Source organism: Orcinus orca, chromosome 6, assembly GCF_937001465.1.
Source record: "Orcinus orca chromosome 6, mOrcOrc1.1, whole genome shotgun sequence".
NCBI lineage: Eukaryota > Metazoa > Chordata > Mammalia > Artiodactyla > Delphinidae > Orcinus > Orcinus orca.
The window spans coordinates 117,334,420-117,354,200 of NC_064564.1; the positions used below are offsets into that span (position 1 = coordinate 117,334,420).

The 19,781-nt window shown below is 57.6% G+C and overlaps 2 protein-coding genes across 3 annotated transcripts; one reads left to right on the forward strand and one right to left on the reverse strand.

Moving 5' to 3' along the window:
* Positions 1 to 7,314: 7,314 nt before the first annotated feature.
* On the reverse strand, positions 7,315 to 11,147 carry MRPS2 (mitochondrial ribosomal protein S2). Its single transcript, XM_012538759.3, has 4 exons — positions 10,997 to 11,147; positions 10,747 to 10,872; positions 10,148 to 10,277; positions 7,315 to 8,443 (listed from the first exon to the last, which is right to left on the reverse strand). Exons 1-4 carry the CDS (start codon positions 11,034 to 11,036, stop codon positions 7,834 to 7,836), a joined length of 906 nt encoding a protein of 301 aa, XP_012394213.1. The 5' UTR covers positions 11,037 to 11,147; the 3' UTR covers positions 7,315 to 7,833.
* Positions 11,148 to 11,223: 76 nt separating this feature from the next.
* PIERCE1 (piercer of microtubule wall 1) lies at positions 11,224 to 16,580 on the forward strand. Of its 2 annotated transcripts, XR_007478223.1 has the most exons (4): positions 11,224 to 12,220; positions 13,314 to 13,392; positions 15,706 to 16,014; positions 16,126 to 16,580. XR_007478223.1 is itself a non-coding variant. In XM_004285018.3 (3 exons), the coding sequence occupies exons 1-3, from the start codon at positions 12,078 to 12,080 to the stop codon at positions 15,892 to 15,894; spliced, it is 411 nt and encodes a 136-aa protein (XP_004285066.1). In that variant the 5' UTR covers positions 11,224 to 12,077; the 3' UTR covers positions 15,895 to 16,580. The 2 variants fall into 2 exon arrangements, 1 of the variants encoding a protein (XP_004285066.1); XM_004285018.3 differs by having other exon boundaries at positions 15,706 to 16,580.
* Positions 16,581 to 19,781: the final 3,201 nt, after the last annotated feature.

Here is a 19,781-nt window from a genome sequence, read left to right on the forward strand (position 1 = left end):
TTCAGCACTGATCCATTGCCGGAGCCAGTTCTATTACCACTAACAGTTCTGGCTCTCCAGAACTAGAGCCAGAGCTGGCTGCAGAGCCAGAGTCAGCTCCAGCACCAGAGCTCGAGCCAGCGCCATGGCGACAGTCAACTCAGGCTCCAACACTGGCATCAACTCCTGAGATAGAGGCAGCGCCAGCCTCAGCTCCATTGCTGCTCCTGGGCGGGGCTGCTGTTATCCCACGAGCTGGAGCTGGCTTGAACACCAGCTGTCATGTCAGCTCTACCTCTGGAAGATAGAGACAGCTCTGTCACTGACTCCCGTGCCAGCCCCAGTGATAGAGTGAGAACCAGCTCAAAGCCAGTTTAGAGCCAGTGCTAGGTGCCAAGGAAGAGGTCGCTCCAGCGCCAGCTCTAGCATCAGCCCCAGAGTTACAGCCATTCCTGGCACCAGCTCCAGAGAGAGAGTCAGCACCAAGTTCAGACCTAGAGCCTGCTCCAGCCACAGTTCTAGGACCAACTCCAGAGCCAGAGCCCCCATGAGAGTCAGCTCCTGCAGCAGCTCCAGAGCAAGAGCTGGCTTGGGCGCCCGTAGCAGACTTAGAGCCAGTGCCAGCTCAGGAGAAAGAGCCACAGCCCCAGCACCAACGTCAGAGCTAGATCGTGCTCTGGCACCAGCACGATGCCACGTCAGAGGCAGAGGCAGCTCTGTCAGCAGCTCCTAGGCCAGCTTCTGTGCCCGCTCTGGCGCCAGAATCTGCCCTGACACCAGTTCCAGAGGTGGAACCAGTCCAGAGCTACAGCCAGCTCCACCGCCAGTTTTAGCGCCAGCCACAGAGCTCGAGCCAGGACCGGCTGTACAGCTAGAGGCACCAGAAGCAGAGCCAGCACCAGACCGGAGCTGGAGTCAGCCGCAAAGTCAGCGAGAGCTCCAGCACCAGGGACAGCTCCTGCGTCCTATCCACAGCAAAATCCACGGCTGCTTCCGGCACCTGCTGTAACCTTAGCTCCGGAGGTACAGCCGGCTCCAGGACCTGATCCACAGCTCAAGCCAAACCAGTACCCACCCAGGAGTCAGCTTCAGTGGCCGCGCCAGAGCCAGAGCCAGAGCCAGCGACCGCAATAGCTGTAGCACCGGCTCCAGCCAGTGTGAGAGACAGCTCGAGAGCGCTGTCCAACGGCAGAACCAGGTCTAGACCGTCTCTGGAGGTAGATCCGCCTCCAGCGCCTTCCCCAGAGCTAGAGCCAAGTCCAGCATCAGCTCTTGCATAAGCTCCAGTGCCAGTCCTAGGAGCAGAGCCACCTTTGAACTAGAGCCAGCTCTGTACCCGCTCTAGGACTGGGCGGGGCTGGGGGCGGGGCTGAGGGCGGGACAGTCCCTTCTGGGCCGGTCACTCCCAGGGCCTCCTCCTCCTCCCTCCCTGAGGTCCCGGCCCTCAGGTCCTCTGAGGCCCCGCTTTCCCAAGCGAGGCTCAAAGTGGGCAGAGACCGCTCTGTTGGAAACTGTGGCCAATACCTTAAAAACTGTATATGTTTTGACCCAGAAAATCCACCTCATGGATTCTGCCCTGAATAGAGATTTATGGACACAGATGTTCCCTTCAGCATGATTCTGAGAGTGAAAAATGGCAAATGGCCCATGTCCCATAGCAGGGGCTTTTCGGAAATTCTGATTCGGGGCCCCAGAAAATGTGGAGGAGGAAGACGATGGACTGATCAGCACCCGCCCGGGGGAACCAGGTTCCAGAAGGGCACACGTGCCCAGAGTCCTCCCCACCTGACACCCACGACTGCACACGCACACACGTGCACATGGGCACACACACCACGCGAGAATTCCTGCGGGTAAACTCCTGGGATTAGCTCTGCAGGTAAAGGGTTGCACCTGTGGAGCTCTGGGGTCCTGCGCACTGTTCTCCCAGACAGGAGTGTCCTTCCACGCTTCCCTCTAGAGGACCTGCTGGGCCTCTGCTTCCTCACACTGTCCCCAGGGCTGGTCGCCACCAGACTAGAAACCTGTTGGCGTGGTGTTGACAGCGCCGTCTCCACGGCGCTTACATCTGCATGTCATCGGGAGGTCAAGCGTCTCTGACCTGTACCGACCACGTGTGCGGCCTCTTGTTGGAGCTGCACATGTGTGTTCTCTGTCCCTTTTTAAAACATTGACTTTCAAGATCTGGGGGACCACAGGGGCGTCAAACCTCTCTCTGGTCCTGGGTGTGAGGAGGGCTGCTCCAGTTTGTGTTTTGTCTTCCCAGCTTTTTACATGATTCTTGTTTCTGTTTGGCCATGGGAAGAGCCAGGCGTTTCCCTTCTGTCTTCTGGCTCTGGGGCCATACTCAGAACAGGGGTCTCTACCCTGAGACTGCACACATATTTACAAAAAAGACTTCAATTTGTACATCCCACCTTTAATCCATCTGGCATTTCCCTTTCATATAATAAAAATGCTATTTTGAAGTAAAAAAAGAAAACAAAAATTAACTACTCCCCTCTTAAAATATGTGGCCTACACAGAAAGCCACCTTGTATAATTCCATTTATAGGAAACATCTAGAACAGGTAAAGACACAGAGACAGAAAGCAGATTATAGGTTGTCGGGGGCTGGGGGAGAGAGGAATGGGGCATGAGCGCTTTGGCTCAGGGATTCCTTCTGGGGAGTGAAACAGTCTGCCCGAGACCCTGGGGAAGGTTGCATAGAACTGTGAATATACTCGATGCTCCTGAAATGCACAATTTCAAATTTAAAAAATTAAACTTGGTTATATGAAGACGTAAAAGACACCATAAATAATGTGAAATGAAAACATAAAATTAAAAACCAAATCAGAAACAGTAACAGGGGAGGGGAAGGGAAGTTTGGGGGTGGGGGGAGCGGGTAGAAGTGGGTCAGGAGCTGACGCTGAGCGTGGCGCCACAGCTCGTTCTCCCCGCAGGGGTAGTGGGTGCCGAGCCGGCTCTGGGTCTCCTCCGGAGCAGGTGCAGCCGCGGGCCCTGGAGGCAGAGGTGCTGATGCAACTGATTGTGATGTTGGCTCCCACTCTGGTGCCGCCGCTCAAGGTGTCCCTCCAGCCACTGATGGAAACGCCTCCAGCTCTGGATCTGGCTTTAGTTCTGTTGCTGCTTCTGCAGCTGGATCTAGGTCTTCAGATTGCACAGGGGCTGGTGCTGGAGCCAGTTCTAGATCCTGAGATGGCAGTGAAGGTGCAGGAGGAGATCCACGTGCCTGCCTCACACGGGCCTTTGCAAGCAAAGGAAACAGCCCGCGGCCTTTTACAGAGGCTCCAGCCAGGATCTGAGACAGGACGTCGCCCCGCCAGCGGTCCCCACGTGGGCGGTCTGAGGCAGCCCCAGGGGCTCCTGCGTGTCCAGCACCGACCCCGCTCCTCACCCTCCTGCTCTGCCTTGGTGAGCTCTGTGCGCTCCAGCTGGGCCAGGAGAAGGTGGGCGCGGCGCTCCAGGTCGGAGCCGGGCATGTTGAGCTGCACGTAGGCCACCAGCTGCTTGAGGCACGGGAAGTCCGGGGGCTGACAGAAGTCCTCGGAGTACTGGTCCAGCCAGGTGCCCAGGATGGAGGAGACGGCACTGGGGGCAGGCGGGCGGGCAGCAGAGTCAGGGGCCTGGCCTTTCCTTCCACGCGGCCCTCCCCTGGCTCCCCCATGGGGGCTGGGCTTCTGGGCCCGCCCCTGCCCCACCGCACTGGGCTGCCAGGCGGGGGCAGGCCTGGTCGGCAGTCTTGGTAGGAAGGGGCCCTCCGTCCCTGGTGACCACCTCTCCCTTCCTCGGGGGAGCCTGACTCTCTCCTGTCTGCCACCAGCCCCCCGGGCCCTCCCCACTGGGAAGGAAACTGCAGGAGGGCAGGGAGGGCCGCGCCCGCTCTGTCCATCGCGCTGGCCTGGCCACACACAGTAGGCGCTGCATAAACAGGGGAGGGAGGAGGGGACAAGCAGAGTGCGCCCCTGCCCGGCCTTCACGGGCCTCGCGCACCTGAACCGGAAGCTTGCGCACCGACGGCTGCCTTGGTCTGTGCGCCGGAGTGCGGGTCTCGTCCTCCCGGGGACGCCATTCTTGGTGGTGGGGACGTAGCCGGCCCCCTGACCCTGACTGCGCTCCCGTGAGCCCCAGCTGAGCGCTCACACTGGGCTGCGAGGCTGACGTGTCAGCAGCTTGCCCCCCACACCTCCTGTCCTGGGCCCCGGATCTGAGTGGGGACGGATGCTCTCAGGGGCCGGCTCTGAGCCCCCAGCCTCCCCTCTGCTCCCTGGGGACATGGGACCCCAGCCACAGCTCTCTGACTCCTTTCCTCCTGCAGCCAGACCTCAGCCCTCCAGCGGGAATCACAAGATGTGTGGCAGCCAGGGTTCTGCCCAGCCCCTCCCATCAGACCCAAAGTCTACTCACTTTTTCAGTTGGTCCTGAGGTCCGCCGTCCTCGCTGGAATAAGGGAGGATGCACCCGTATCTAGAGGAGGCCGTGAGGGCGTCACATCTACCGTACCTGCTATGACGTCTAGTGTTACTGGCTGACCCTCCGGCTAGGATGGAAGCCCGGGAGGGCGGGGATTTTTGTCTGCACCGTTCACTGAATAAAGCCAAGTGCCTAGAAAAGTGCCTGCACACAGTAGGCGCTTCGTATGTATTTGCTGAACGAATGAGCCCAACCAGCACCTTACAGACGCCTGAGTGGGCCTGGGCCCTCAGCCGGCCCCCAGCCAGCCCTGCCCTGGCTACTCCCAGGAAGGACCCCTGAGACAGAATCTGGAACCTCCTTTCCAAATGGGAAACCTGTTCTGCCCAGGGGCTGGAAGCAGAGAGCTTCTCCATGGGGCAGAGGAAAACCTTAATCAAAGCCGCCCCAGCCCTCAGCAGCCCTTTCCACAGGGCCGGGCGCGGGGCCGCACTGTCCATGCTTATCCAACAGTCCTGGCAGCCCGGCCTTCACGTGAGCAAACTGAGGCTCAGAGAGGTAAAGCGACATTCCCAAGACACACAGCCAGTGGGTGGGCGGGGAGCCACTGTGCCGGGGAGGGGCAGGGCGCTCACCTTTGGAACAGCAGGTCCAGGACCCGCTGGGTGGTGGTGAAGGCTCGGTAGGTGCACAGGAAGATGGTGACATAGGAGAGGTCGCTGCCCTGGAAGGCGGGCACCAGGTGCTCCACCAGCCTCTCCAGCGTGCCTGCCTTCACGGTCCGCACCTTGCAGGTCTCATACAGGTTCAGGGCTGACTCATTTTCATACACGGGCTGATTTTCGGACAAAGGAGGGACAGGTCAAAAAACAGTGTGAGAACATTCAGGCTCATATGTTGAGATGCAACGGTATAGAAAGAATTGGCTTTGCATGTGGCCAGGGCCAGGCCTGGGAGCACTGGTGGGTGAAGGGAGGAGCCCAGCTCCCTGGGTTGGGACTGGCCACTGGAGGCAAAGTCCTGGGCTGGACCCTGGGCAGTGGCCCCAGGTGGCATCTGGCCCCAGCCACCTGCAGGCCCGATTCTAGAGACCCCTGCACGCCTACACTCACCGCGAGCCTGTTCTGGCCCGAGTTGGTGGCGTGGTGCACCTGCCCTCACCCACCCTGGCCCCAAATCCCCCCCTGAACCCGGCTCTTCCAGGCCCCTGGGACACCAACCACTCAGGGAACGACCCTGCCAGACCCCAGGAAAGGTCAGGGCTAATGGGCAAGTCGTCACCGCGGCAGCAGGAGGGGAGGGCTCAGGCCCTTGCTCTCCAGGCCTTCGGGGCTTCTGGCCTCTCTTGGTGTTTATCTCCAGGTTGGCAAACTTGGAGGTCCCCTCCTGCAGGGAGGATGCATCTGTATCTAGAGGAGGCCGTGAGGCTGTCATATCTACTGTGCCTGCTGTGATGTCTGTCGGGGCTGGCTGACCCCCGACTAGGGTGAAAGCCCGTGCTCTGCCCCCCCCTTCCTTTACCTGAGCCCCTCTGGAAGTGCCCCCCCCGGGCCGGCCCATCCGGGCTCTGGGCTCCGTCAGCCTGTGCCTCCCTTCAGGTCCTCGTGTACCTGAAACCGCCCAGCTCGTCTGTGTCCCATCATCCGCCGAGTCACCTGCTCAGTGCGGCCACCCCTGTCCACCCCTGTCCACCCTGCTCCCAGCGTCCCCAGGACCGGCAGCACAGCCAGGAACCGAAACACACTCTCATTGCCCCTGCTGGTCTTCACCGGCCTGTGTCTGGTGCAGGTTCCAGGGGGATCCTCAGGGGACAGAGGATGGCCAGGGCCAGGCAGGCCACCCTGGGGAATGGGGTGGGGTAGGGGTGCTCGGGGGTGCCCGCCCTCCAGGGCTGGTCCCCTCCACCCAGCCCGAGTCAAGGGCGAGAGAACAGGGCCTCCTCGCATGTCCCTCGTCGCCCTGCCCGTGTTGCCCTCCCCAGACGGCCTGCTTTTGAAGGGCGGTGTGGACCCTCTGCCTTGGGGAGGCCCAGCTCACATTCCAGAGCTCCCGTCCACGGCCATTGAGCCTTCTCTGCGCTGATCTCGAGGGTCTTGGCTGCCCACTCTGGCCTCCCTGGAGCGCCGAGCAACAGGCCCGGCCAGCTCTCTCCAGAGGAGTTCGGGAAATGTCACCCACGCACACCGAGGGAGGTGTCTTGTGGGGGGAAAGTCTTGGGGGGACCCCTCAATTTACCTGCCTGTGAATTTGCATGCCCATACTTCATGTTTGCAAATTAAACCAATGCCTGTCAGTTGGTTTCAAACTGGCATTCAGCTCCTTGCCCCTTCCAAACTGTGAACCCTTCCAGAAAACATCAGGGACCTCCACCTCGCATGCCCCCCCGAAAGATGCTGAGCGGGCCTGTGGGACCAGTCTTCCTGCCCCCGTGTGCTACTGTACGACGTGGACTGGCATGATGCATCCATCCACACGAGGCCATCCTGTTCTGACCCCACCAGACCCTGCTGCCTGGACCCTCGGGAGCAGACAGGGTCCTGGGGTGGTCATGCACACCAGGAGCCGTGGGGTGGGGTCCTGGAAAGCAGGGGCCCACACCTCATCCCAGGAACACAAGTGTTGCCAAGGAAGGTCCCACAAACGAGGGGGCATCCAAAAGTCCCTGTGAACAGGGTCCCATCTTACCCGACCACCTGGGGAGGATGCCTGTTCAGGGCATGGGCAGGACATGAGGGCCTCGAGCCTCAACACCGAAGACGGTGTCGAGGGGCAGCTGGTGCCGTCCCATCCAAACCCACGTGGACATGCCTGCCTGTCTCCCTGAAGCTCAGGGACCCAGGGGGCAGGAACGTGTCTCGTGTGCTCCAGGGGCCCCGTGGGTGCCGATGAAAACAGAGCACACAGACCACGCTGCAGAACCAACGGTCCAGGTCCCCATTCTGCCCAAATCTAAGCTTTATTCCTGTTGAAATCATGCTGTCTGCTTTGCCCAGCCTGTCCCAACCCGGATGGAATCTTCTTAGTGGCTCACCCTGCAACCTCACGTTATAACACAGCCCCTGAAGCCAGGCAGCGGGGAAGCAGCCCAACCTAGGGGTATTCTGGTTGAGAAAAGTCAAGCTGGTGAGAACCTTCCTAACACACAAGGGACTCATCTTGAGGCAGAAGCAAGGACTTCAGACTCCAGGGACGGGATGTTTTCCGACGGGTCGTTTCCAGGCAGGCCACTTGCCCAGCGAGCCTGCTGGGTCCTCGGGTCTGAAGTGGAGCCCCGGGCGGGCAGCTGCTGAGAAGCATTCCTAGCAGCAGGGACCCGAAGCCTGGAATAACTGGGAAGGTGCTAAGAACCATGCCGGGGGTGGGTGTGGGTACAGGGGGTTGGGTCCCAGCTTCAGAACAGACTCGGCTGCTGTTTCACTCGGGAGAAGAGCAGGCAGGTCAAGGGGAATGACCCAAGTCCAGCTCGGCCTGCACTCCCGGGGAAGGAGGGTCGGCTGCACCGTGGCCCTTGGCGCCCTCCTGGCCCTGCAGTCGGTACAGGGCCTCGACCTGCTTGCGCTTCTCTTTGGCCCGGTTGATGGTGGTCTGGAAGAGCCTGCAGAAGAGCTGGACGGCCGGGGGCGAGTCGTCATTGCCCGGGACGGGGTACGTGATGAGGGATGGGTTGCAGTTGGTGTCCACGATGCCCACAGTGGGGATGTTCATCTTGGCCGCGTCCCTCACGGCTATGTGGGGCTCAAAGACGTTGTTGAGCGTGTGCAGAAAGATGATGAGGTCTGGCAGGCGGACGCTGGGGCCCAGGAGGAGGGGCGCGTTGGTCAGCAGGCCGCCCTTGAAGTAGCGGGTATGGGCGTATTCCCCGCAGTCCCGGGCCACGTTCTCGATCAGGTGTGAGAACTGCCGACTGCGGCTCACAAACAGGATGATGCCCTCGCGATAGGCCACATGGGCCGTGAAATTCAAGGCCAGCTGCAGGTGCGTCGCCGTCTGTTCCAGGTCAATGATGTCCTGGTCCAAGCGGCTCCCGAAGATATACGGCTCCATGAACCTGCCGGACACCCACCAAAGCCAGTGTGAACCAGCCCCATGTGGCCACCTCCACCCGCCCTTTCTCATGCGCTCCCCCAGCCCTGGGCCCCTGCACGGGGGGCACGGCAAGCCCAGGGCTGGTACAGTCTGCAGCCCTCACCATGACGACGGCAGCGGGGACGCTGTCCCAGGAGTGACAGCCGCGGGCAGTGGGAGGGTGAGGGTGGGCGAGCAGGGCAGGCTGGGCTGCAGGCCACTCCATGTCTCGGGCAAGCGGCTTACCCCTCTGAACCTCCACCTGGCCGCGCGGGGTGCCTAACAGAGTGGACCCACACGGACATCTGGACACTTAAACGTGACGTCCGGACAGCGTCCCACCCGGTGCTGCTTGTCTGGCTCCCATCCTTGTCATTATCATCACCTTTGAGGCTTTACAACTGAGCCCCACCCCCTGGGGGGGCTGGGGGACCAGAAAGGCAGGCGGTGCCCCGGGCTGCAAGCGTGACAGGCCGGAGCAGGAGGCAGCCAGGCCTCGGAGGGAACCCTGAGGGCACAGACCCGCTGGCCTGGGCCGAGAGCCGGGGCTGCGAGACCGTCCTCTTGCAGCCCCCGCCCCATTCACTCTTCTGCTCACCCCCGGCGGGACTCTCTCTTCCTCTCCAAAGAGCCTTCCCAAGGCCCCACGTGCCCTCACCTCAGGTGACTTCTCCGCAGCACCTACAGTGGCATCCCTCCTCCCATGCCCCGGCCCCGCCCCCTCTTCCCAGACTCTGAGGCACTGGTTGCCCAGGGCTCCCACCTGGGACTTCCTCTCTCCTCCATCCCCGACTCCACATGTTCTCAAAAGGTCCTGATGTGGTGGCCCCCGGCCCAGGCTGCTTCTCCCTAGTGCCTGCGTGACATCCCCACTGGGGTGGCTGAAGGGTCACCCTCATAGGACCCAAGTTCCTGATGTGAAAGATGTCGACACCTGCTCTGGGCTCTGCTCAGCCGGCTCTGCCCCCATCACCCCACATCCAACCACTGCTCCGGCTCTGCCGGCGCAGCTGGGCCCATCACCTTTCCCCTGAACATCTACAACCGCCTCCCTCCCTGGCCTAACTGCTCCTCCAATACACGCCCAACCCAGCCATCAAAATTGCCACGTGAAAAGACTGGGCCAGTCACCACTCCTCTGCGTGCCCTTGGAGACACCTCCGCGAGATGCCGACGGCCTTGCCAGCACTGCCCTCCCGGATGGCCTGTCTGTCGGGGAACCAGCAGCAGCGGGCCTGACCCCACCAACGACCAGGAGCCCCACAGCAAGGTCCGCAGGGTCTGGGGGTCGGAAGGAGCAAATGGGGCCTGAGAATAAACAGCTGCCCCTCCTTGGGGCTCAATGATCCCATCTGGAAGAAAAGGGAGCTAGACGCTCTTAAAACAAACTGAGGGCTTCCCTGATGGCGCAGTGGTTGAGAGTCCGCCTGCCGATGCAGGGGACACGGGTTCGTACCCCGGTCCAGGAAGATCCCACATGCCGCGGAGCGGCTGGGCCCGTGAGCCATGGCCGCTGGGCCTGCGCGTCCGGAGCCTGTGCTCCGCAATGGGAGAGGCCACAACAGTGAGAGGCCCGCGTACCCAAAAAACAAAACAAAACAAACAAACTGAAAAAGGGGCCCTGGACCCCAAGGCAAGGGTCCCGAGCCCCCCAGGCACCCCTACACTCGCCAGGGGCGTCACCTACCTGTGCCGACAGCCAGCTTTGTGTCCCAGGTGCACCCGGGCATCGAAGAGACTTCTTACAGAAAACAATTCCTTGACATTGAAGAAGTCTAAGTGCTTGAGGGGCTCGCTCAGGATCCTCTCGTTCAGATCTGGGGCGGGGAGGGGGAGAGGATTCAGGGTCTGGATCCCGGCTCCCAAGCCTGGGGTCTGCGGGAGAGCAGATGCTGAGGGTCCCCAGGGGCCTTTTCTGGAGGCTCGGGGCGGAGGCCAAGATCTGACCCCAGCTTCGCTCCTGGGTAAACGTGGCCGAGTCTTCACTCGGAGAGAAGGGGCGCCGGGTGGTGTCTGAGGTCCCCGTGGTCCCGCCAGCCGCCCGCAGGAGCTCCCCGGCCGCGGTTCGTGGAGGGCGGGGGGGCGGGCCTCGGCCCTACTCGGCGGTGGGGCTGCTCGGAGGGCTGCAAGCTCGTGCGGCCCAGCGCGTGGGCTGCCAGGGGCGGAAGGCCGCCCTTCGCCCTCCCCAGTCCCGCATCCTCCAGGGGCCCCATGGAGACCCAGAGCGCCCGGGACTCCTAGCAGCGAGACAATTTCAAACCCCCAGGACCGCAGGGCCGGAGTTACCGCTGCTGCGCTCGGGCTCCCGGGCTGCAGAGGCCACGGCGCTCCCCAGCGTCCTGCCGCTCGGCCCCACCGGGCCCGGGGTCGCCGTCTGGACGAGGTGCAGCTGGAGCGGCCAGCGCCGGACACCTGCGGCGACAACAAACTCGTGGCGCGCGCCCCCCGCCCGCCTCCCTCCTTCCCTCCCTCCCGCCGCCCGGCCCGCAAGAGGGTCCCTGCCGCGCCCCCCACCCCCGGGTCCCGGGCGCCTTACCTGCGCCGAGCAGCCGGGGTAAGACCGAGCCGGGTACCATGGCGTGGACTCCGGTAGGCGGCCGGACGGCCAGACGCGGAAGACGGGCAGGCGCGGCCCCACGAGCGGCTCCTCCTTCCGGCTGCGGCCCGCGCCTTCGCCGCAGCGCCACCTGCAGGCCCGGGGGTGCCACTGAGCGCCCGCCGCCTCTCTCGGGCACCCCAGCTCTGGACGCGTCCCTGCCCCTTGCCCCCGCCTGCCCCCCGGGTCGGAGCACGCAGTCCTTGGGGAAGGCTGGGCCTTGCGCCCCAGGTCTGCCCGGGCACCGTGGACCCGCAAGGAGCGTGGGGCGGGCCGGAGCCGGGGTCCTGTCGAGCGCGGGGTGTGGATACTCCTCCCCTCGCCCCCTCCCTGCACAGTGCCCGGCGGCCGAGGAGGTTCCCAGCCGTCCCGCGGGAACTCGCCGGGAGATGGGGATCGTCTTCACCTGCGGCCAGTCCAGCACAACCTCCCGCTGTCCAAAAGTGTTTTAATTTTTAAACATTTGGCTTAGAAAGATTCCATAAAGTTAGGCAAATCTGGAGTCTTAATTTTAGATGCAGCGTACTGGGGGGCCTGAAGTCGGGGGTGGGGGTCAAGGAGCAGCCCTGGCCCACGCGGTGAGCGTCGGAGCGTTACAGCGGAGCGGCCTTAGAGAACCTGAACTCCGCAATTTGCCGATGAAGCCCCAGGCCCGGGGTTTCATCCGCCTGGAAATCTGCCCCCCACCGCATTTGGGAAAATGTTGGCGCCGAAGGCTACTGATCATAGGGTACCCGGCACTGCGGCCCCAGGAAGTAATGCCTTATTATCCCGGCTAGCCTAGGGCCTCGTGGCTCGCCACGGAAGGTTCTAGAACTTCGGACTTCTGCCCCCACAAGCCGGCGGTGGGCGGCCTCCGGCCCAGGAGGCGCGGCGCCTTTAAGGGCCCCGCCCACCCAGTCAGGTGACCGGACCGTCGCTTAGCAACAAGACGCCGCGCGGCCCCTCACGGCCCCAGGGCTGAGAAGCTGTTTCCTGCCCGCTCTTTCTTTCCCCCGAAACTCGCGTGGACCGAGGCGAGATGTCCGAGGAGGACCCCCAGGGATGCGCGGAGCAGGAGGTGCCCAAGGCCAAGGCCCCGCCGGAGAAAACCAGCGACTACTACCGCGTGAGTGAGGACCTGCCGGCCAGGTTCAACAACCCGGCTTGGTTTCGGGGCTACAGGTGAGGACCAGGGAGTCCGGTCAGGGTCCACCTGGCATACGAAGAGGAAAGAAAGGGCTCCTGGTCCAGCCGCCAGCCAGGTGCCCAGCTGGTCCTGCGCTCTGCGCAGATGGCCCGTTGTGCGAGAACCCCCAGGCCCCCTCCCGGCCCCCAAGTCAAAAGCGGGGTCAGCTGTTAACCACCAAATGAGCGCGGAGGTGCTGCCTGCGGCTTGCGACTCGCGGGTGGAGTGAGTGGGCCTCCCGCCAGCGAGGTGGGGCGGGGTTTGCCCAGGGGAAATCACACAACTCGGGCTGATCCCAGCAGCACCCTCGAGGGCGGGGTCAGTCTCCTCTCCTTTCTAGGCGGAGAGGACCCGTCCGCCTGAGGTGCATGGCGACACCTCCATCACCAGGCTGCCGAGGGGCGTGGCCTGCCAGCTGTTCCAGTGCGCTGCAGCCTCTTAAGACACAGCTGGGCAGGCTGTGCGTGCCTTCCCTGCTCCCCCCTCTCCCCCTTAGTCCCTCCACGATCCCACAGAGTTGGCTCTGTTAGCATCTTCATTTCCCAGGAGGGACATCTGGGTTGTAGAAAGACAGATCCCAGAGTTAGTATGAGGCAGAGCTGGGGTGTCTGAGCCCACAGCCACTAGTTAAACTGCTGTACCAATAGCATCAGGACTAGAGACTGCAGGAACATTTTCTCCTGGAGGCTCAGAAGTGGAGGGACCCACCCCCCCGCCATGGGAGGGCATCCCCTCCCATCCCAAAGGGCTGGCCCCCGCGAGTGGCAGGCCTGGAGGCTGAGTCACAGCTCCCAGCCTACCCACCCACCCAGGAAATGACAGCATGGGCCCAGGTCCCACTGGGGCTGAGGGCCAGCACTTGCCACCTGGGAGTTCTTTAGGGCTTTGGCAGAGGTCAGCAGAGGGAGTCAGGGAGGCTGAGCCTGCCAGGGAGGCCAACCCTGCACTCGACAGGAGCCCAGGTTCACGGCTGCATCGCCCATCTGGGGCATTTCCAACAAAGCTCCACCAACCAAATATGTTAAAGCTGTGGCTTGGGCAGAATTAAAACAAATGAGTGGAAAAGAAAGTGTTTTTCTCATCTGCTAGGACCAAGGAGCCCCCCTCAGTGTACAGGACCAGTAACCAAGCTTATGGGAGCAGAGCACCCACCGTGCACGAGATGCCGGTAAGGAGGAAGCAAAGAAAGGTGCGCAGGTGGGGCATCTCTAGGAGGAGGCTGAGACTCCGGATTCCTCAAAAGAGCAACACATCAGGAGGGGGAGGTGCAGAGAGGCCCGCAGTTCCAACAGCACCAAGGGGGAGGGCGCACCTCAATTCCTTTTGGGACAGGGCAGGGTAGAAATAAATGAACGAATGAGTTTAGCAATGAAATGATTTAAAGGATGAAAAAAGGGCATGTAGTCTTCCCTACAACATCCCAAAGGGCTGGCCCCATTCACTCGTACAACCAGCCAACTCTCGTAACCTAATGCAGTAGGTTTTGAGGCAGATAAATGAAGAACTGCCTTCTTTTTGGAGTAATACCGTATTTTATGAAATATTTAACTTGTGATCTTAAGAGACAGCACTGGCTGATGAAAGCACAGGTTACAAAAGGGCCCCGGGATCTGTGCACTTTTGGGGAAACTGACCCCTCTTTGAGATCAACCTCACATGGCAGGGAGCCTCCTAGAACCCCCTGATGCCCCTGCTGGGTCCAGGTGAAGGGCAGATGGACCAGTGTAAGCATCCCCTGGGTACCCAAGACAGGAGGGCCTCCCATTTTGGGGCTGGCAGTGTTGTTGTTTTTCTTCTAAATTATTCATGTTAAAAGATCATGATAATTGCTTATTTACCTGTTTTTCATGGGGGATAGAGCTTTTGTGAGAAGATTATTTCTCTAGAAAGTTCCTAGAGCATTTAAAGGTCATTCTCCCAGGATCAAGGGATCAGGTATTTCCACGAAAAAGACCGACACACTTACAAACATAGGTCCAGATGTTTTGCTTTTTTAAAAAAGGCCATTTGCTGGTCTTATGAGGCAGTGGGATGTGAAGCACCGAGGTTCCCCGGAGGCAAGTTTAGAAGTTTTTCCTGCTGCTTATCGACCTGCTTTATCTGGAAGCTGGTTTCCAGTTTCCTGACCTGAGTGTGGCCGCGGGACTCAACCAGCAGCACGCAGGGTTTCCTTCCCACGTGGGAACAGAAAATAAAAATGCATTCTTTGGGTTTTAGAAAATATACTGAAGGAAACTATTCTTAATGGCACTGTAGTGGTGGATACATGTCATTCATTATTCATTTGTCAAAACCCAGCATGTACAATGCAAAAAGTGGACCCTACGTACAGCGTGGACTTTAGTTAATGACGACCCGTCACCATTGTGTCAGTTGTTCTAAATGCACTGATGGGAGATGTGAACAGCAGGTCAGCCGTGTGTGCTGCCGGGAACTCTTCACTCTGCACAGCTTCTATGTAGACCCCAAGCTGCTCTAAAAAATAAAGTCTATTTAAAAATGCACTGGGACTTCCCTGGCAGCCCAGTGGTTAGGACTACGCACTTCCACTTCAGGGGGCACGGGTTTGATCCCTGGTCGGGGAACGAAGATCCCACACGCCGCAGGGTGCAGCCAAAAAAGAAACAAAGCAAAACAAAACACAAAACAACAACCACAAAAAACAAACAAAAGAATGCACTGAAGGCCATTTCTCTTGGTACTTGCTTCCTGCCAAGGAGACAAAACATCAAGTGATCTGCTTGACCTACTTGATCTACGAGGGGAGCCTAGAACAGGCCACCTGTCCCAAGTGTACTATCTGCTAGTGGTCCAGGCCACTTCTGTCAGAAACCTCGAGGTCACCTGGGGATGCTGTATTGCTGAAATGACTCCTACCCCTGGGTGCCCACACACACCAGTGGCCTCATCTGTGTTCTCACTGCACCTCCACCTCGCTAGGGCATCCCCTCCCCAGACCCCTCGGCTGGGGGGGCATGGCCATCAGAATTGTTTTAAAGCTCTACAAGGGATTCTAATACTCCATCAAGGTGGAAACCTACTGATGTTATCTCTTTTCCACGGAAGAGAAAACTCAAGTTCAGAGAGGTCCAGTAACTTGCCCTAGTTGTACAGTTGGCAAAAGCTGAACTGGGAACAGCTTTGGGCCTGACCCCTTGTAACCATATTCAGGTGTGGCAATGCCTTGCCCAGGTGGCCCCATAATGATTCTTCTATCCATGTAATAGTGAAAGGAGGCACCATTAATCATTATTCCCTGACATTAGGCGGAAATTGGGATGGTTGGGGCCAACTAGGCCAGCCATCCTGCCCACCCTGGCTTCTCTGCTTCCTAGGATTGGAGACGACATTTTCTTACAAAATAAGAATTTAAAAACATTTTCTTACAAATTTTTATTTTTCTTCCCAAAATACCTAATGACTGATTGCTCAAGAGTGTTATCATGTATCACTAACCCTAGTGTCCCCTTTTCACTTCCAGAAGGTATTTTATCCAAATTCGTATAAATTTTCTAGACAAGTTGCAGCTGGTGGAATGTTCCAGAACAATACTTTCAACGTCTCCATGGAGAAGAGCATTGTGACGGGTCCGGACAACTACATCACCTTCTACGACCGGCTCAACTTCCACCCCAGCTACAGGGTCAGCAAGCCGTCCATCTGTGACTGAGGGGCCTCCCGGCTCTGGCGGAGATAGTCGGGACAGTTGGCAGCCGTAATCTTTGATAACTTGCCCAATTGTAAAGGAACACACTTCACTGCTTTCCCTGAAAATATTTTTCCCCTCTAGGTTAGAAAAATTTGCAAACGGGGCTATGATGCCCTACTTTCTCTGTTTTACGTGTAGACGAAAAAGAGCTAATGGCTTGACTTTCCATTAAAAACCTTGCCATGTCCCCAGTCCCTGACTCAGGTATAATCAATGAGTAGGGCGGTGGGCATGCCGGGACCCCGATCTCAGTCTGAATGCTGGGAATGCCCGAGAGCCCCACCTGCATCTCTGGGAGCCATTTTTATACTCATGACAAACTACGCGTGGTTTCTGTTCTCAAGCACCTGCCGAGCCACGGAGGGAGGGTAGGATGCTCTGCCTGGGTGTGGACGAGGGCTGGGCGAGGAGGCAGAGGGCACCTCAGGAGGGAAGCTCCAGGCGGGACCAGGCGGGAGGGCCCTTACTGGCCCTGACCCGGGCCAAGCTTGGAGTGATATTGAGCACCCCCTGGCCACGAATGGGGCGGGGACAGAGGCGGAGTCAACAAGGTTGGTGACTGCTGCTGGTTGCTGAGGGGTGAGGTGTACGTCGGGCTTCCCCGCTTGCTGTTCATTGTACCTCTTCAATAAAAAGTTTAAGGAAAATCAGGCGGGGAAGACCATGTTTTTCTCAGGTGGGGGTAATAACTACATGAAGTGGATTTCTCTTTCCATGTAGTTAGTTCTCAATCAATGTTTACTATGATGTAGAGGGTCCTCAATAAGAAAACATTTTCTACGACAATATATATCTTCCAGACATAGATTCCTCCCACCTTCCTTTATGACAGCTCATCACAGGAAATCCGGAAGGTGTTGGAACCAGACAGAAGAAATCGTTGTTACAGACCACCATCGCTACCTTCCTTACAAAGGTTTTTACCCAAAGAGGTTTTACTCACATATGAATTGGGGAGGAAATGAAATAACATGACCGGTTATTTCTTCATTAAAGACTTATTATTACACAAAAGTAAACATTTCAGCAACAGTTTGGGGTGGAAATGGTTTCCAGAGAAAATCAATCTATTATTTGAATAGAAAAGGTACAAAGCTGCGTCTGGAGCCAGGGTCTATGTCATATCCTTCTCCTTAGCTGGAAAACTAGCGCAGACTCCAGGCATCACACTGAAAATGCCTTTTTTTTTTAAACAACCTTTCATTAAAAATACCAAAATCCTCAGAATGTTTCTGTATTTCTCCTCTGTTGAAATAAAAAAAGAAAAAGAACAGCTGATAAATCCAGTTTCTAAACTCACTGAAAAGGACAAATCCCTTCCTCTGAAGCTGGCTGGGAAGCGCAGGGGATCTAGGGGAGGATGCAGCCGTCAGGCAAAGTGACGGTTTCCCCTCCAAGCTAGACCCGGTGAGCACCTGCACTCCCGGAACAGGACAGCGTGTGTAGGTCAGAGCCCGGGCTGGGACGGTCAGTCGAGCTGACATCCACAAACAAAACATGCCAAGCACGCCAGTGAGGTTTACGAAGTTAATCCTGGCATCAAAATCAGGCATTGATGTGCTTTAATTGTCATAGCCAATAACCAATATTTCTGTATCAGTTGCTAATGAGTTAATGGAACGTTAGACTCTGTACGTAGAATAAATGTCTGGAAAGACAGACAACCGAAGTACCTCTGGTATAACGTACATGCCTGTCTTCCTGAAAACTCACCCACCATCTCCGGCTCAGGCTCCCAATTCCCACATTCTCCTGGCGCCTGGGCCCCCGCGAGGTGCCATGCTCCCCTCCACTTGTCTGTTTTCACGGTTTCCGAAGAGCTTTGACAGTGTCACCTCATCTGATGCTCACGCCTGGGGCAGGTCTTGCTGTACCTCCATCTATGGATGGGAAAATTAGGGTCCAGAGGGGGTGCCCTGCAGCAGGTCCTGGGCTTGAACCCGCCTTGGGGGGTCTTGGGAGGGGCCAGGTCATCAGAATCTGACCCCATAGACACACCCTAACTTCCTACCTGTTTGCACGAGTCATATACGAACTCCAGTGATTATCATGAAATTTATCTTTTTAACCTATTTTCAAACTGGAATCTTTATGTGTGAGGGAAAAATAAAAGAGTTTAGATTGACAGGTCTAACCCTAAATTACAAGAACATGCCTTCTGTTCGGCATTATAGCACACAGAATGGGAAGAAAATGACACCCATCATTCTTCTGACCTTTGTACTGAGTTCTTTTGAAATCTTAAATCCAATCAGAACAATTACGGGAAAGGCGATCCAAAGAGGTTAACAAAAACCAGTTTCCACAGGTTATTAAATAAACTGCACAGCAATTCCAGAGAAACTCTTTCCCCATCCACGAGTAGGTCTTTTCTTTATCTGGCCTCTATTCCACTCTGAAATGAAACATTGACGAACTTTCACAGCACTTTACTAATCACTTAATTTAGCTGCTGAGTTGGCTTAAAACCAGTAACTTCTTACTCTAAAAGTATATTTTCATTTGTCTATTTTTCTTCAGTGATATTTAATCTTTTATTTACAGTCAATTAGACTGTAATTGTAGTAATTATAGTCAACTAGGTTTCAAATACCTAGTAAAATGTGTTGACACTGGGGAAAAAAAATCCCTCTGTTCAGCACACAAAACACCAGAAATCTCAAAGCTTCTGCAAATAATATAATATCTCCCCCTCCCCGTCCCCTCTACACAGGCCCTTAAATTAATTTCAAGAAGAGAGGAGGATCAAGGTGGTAATACTTTTTATATGAGCAGATAAAGTGCTAGTATTTCAGTTGAGGGCCTAGTTTCCCACTGCGAGTGTGTCTCAGCTTGGGAAAACCTGTTGATAACTCGGATTCTGAGCAAAAGAGAAAGTTCAGAGCAACACTTCTCGATTTCTTAAAATTTTATTTATTTTTGGCTGCATTGGATCTTCGTTGCTGCGTGCGGGCTTTCTCTAGTTGTGGCAAGCAGGGGTTACTCTTCATTGCGGTGCGCAGGCTTCTCATTGCGGTGGCTTCTCTTGTTGAGGAGCACGGGCCCTAGAGCACGCGGGCTTCAGTAGTTGCAGCGCGTGGGCTCAGTAGTTGTGGTGCATGGGCCTAGCTGCTCCGCAGCATGTGGGATCTTCCAGGACCAGGGCTCGAACCCGTGTCCACTGCATTGGCAGGCGGATTCTTAACCACTGCACCACCAGGGAAGTCCATGACTCTTCTCTTTAGGAAGACCCTCTCCTTGATGCAGAGACGCGGGTGGTGAACGTTGAACACTAACCTCCAGGACTTCCCCCTCTTCCCACTCCCATCCTATTCTGCTGGGACTTCTGAAACGGGCCCATTCTTTCCAGAAAAGGGGGTAGTTCCTGCAGCGACACAGTGACCCCGGGATGATCTAACCCAGAGCATTAGACGCCTCAAAAACCGGGTCTCTTGGGGCTTCCCTGGTGCGCAGTGGTTGAGAGTCCGCCTGCCGATGCAGGGGACACGAATTCGTGCCCCGGTCTGGGAGGATCCCACATGCCGCGGAGCGGCTGGGCCCGTGAGCCATGGCCGCTGAGCCTGCGCGTCCGGAGCCTGTGCTCCGCAACGGGAGAGGCCACAACAGCGAGAGGCCCACATACTGCAAAAAAAAAAACCCCAAAAAACAAACAAAAAAAACCGGGTCTCTCCCCCTTCTTTGCATTAGGTGAAATGAACCTGTGGCCCCAGGTACATAGACGCCCACCCCCTCCCCACTGGGAAGCAAGAGGGGCTCTTTGGTTCGGACTCATCTGTAGGTCTGAGTAATTACAGCTTGATTTGGTAACACACCCTCGCCGAGACTCTTCCTACAAGTGCGGGCACATG

Coding starts and splice junctions, on each gene's coding strand:
- MRPS2 (XM_012538759.3), bottom strand. CDS start 11,036: ATGGTACCCGGCTCGGTCTTACCCCGGCTGCTCGGCGCAG. Junction 10,873..10,996: donor ACCCCGGCTGCTCGGCGCAG/GTAAGGCGCCCG, acceptor TTGTCGCCGCAG/GTGTCCGGCGCTGGCCGCTC. Junction 8,444..10,147: donor AAAGCTGGCTGTCGGCACAG/GTAGGTGACGCC, acceptor GGTGTCCGGCAG/GTTCATGGAGCCGTATATCT.
- PIERCE1 (XM_004285018.3), top strand. CDS start 12,078: ATGTCCGAGGAGGACCCCCAGGGATGCGCGGAGCAGGAGGTGCCCAAG. Junction 12,221..13,313: donor GCTTGGTTTCGGGGCTACAG/GTGAGGACCAGG, acceptor CTCATCTGCTAG/GACCAAGGAGCCCCCCTCAG. Junction 13,393..15,705: donor CCACCGTGCACGAGATGCCG/GTAAGGAGGAAG, acceptor TTTCACTTCCAG/AAGGTATTTTATCCAAATTC.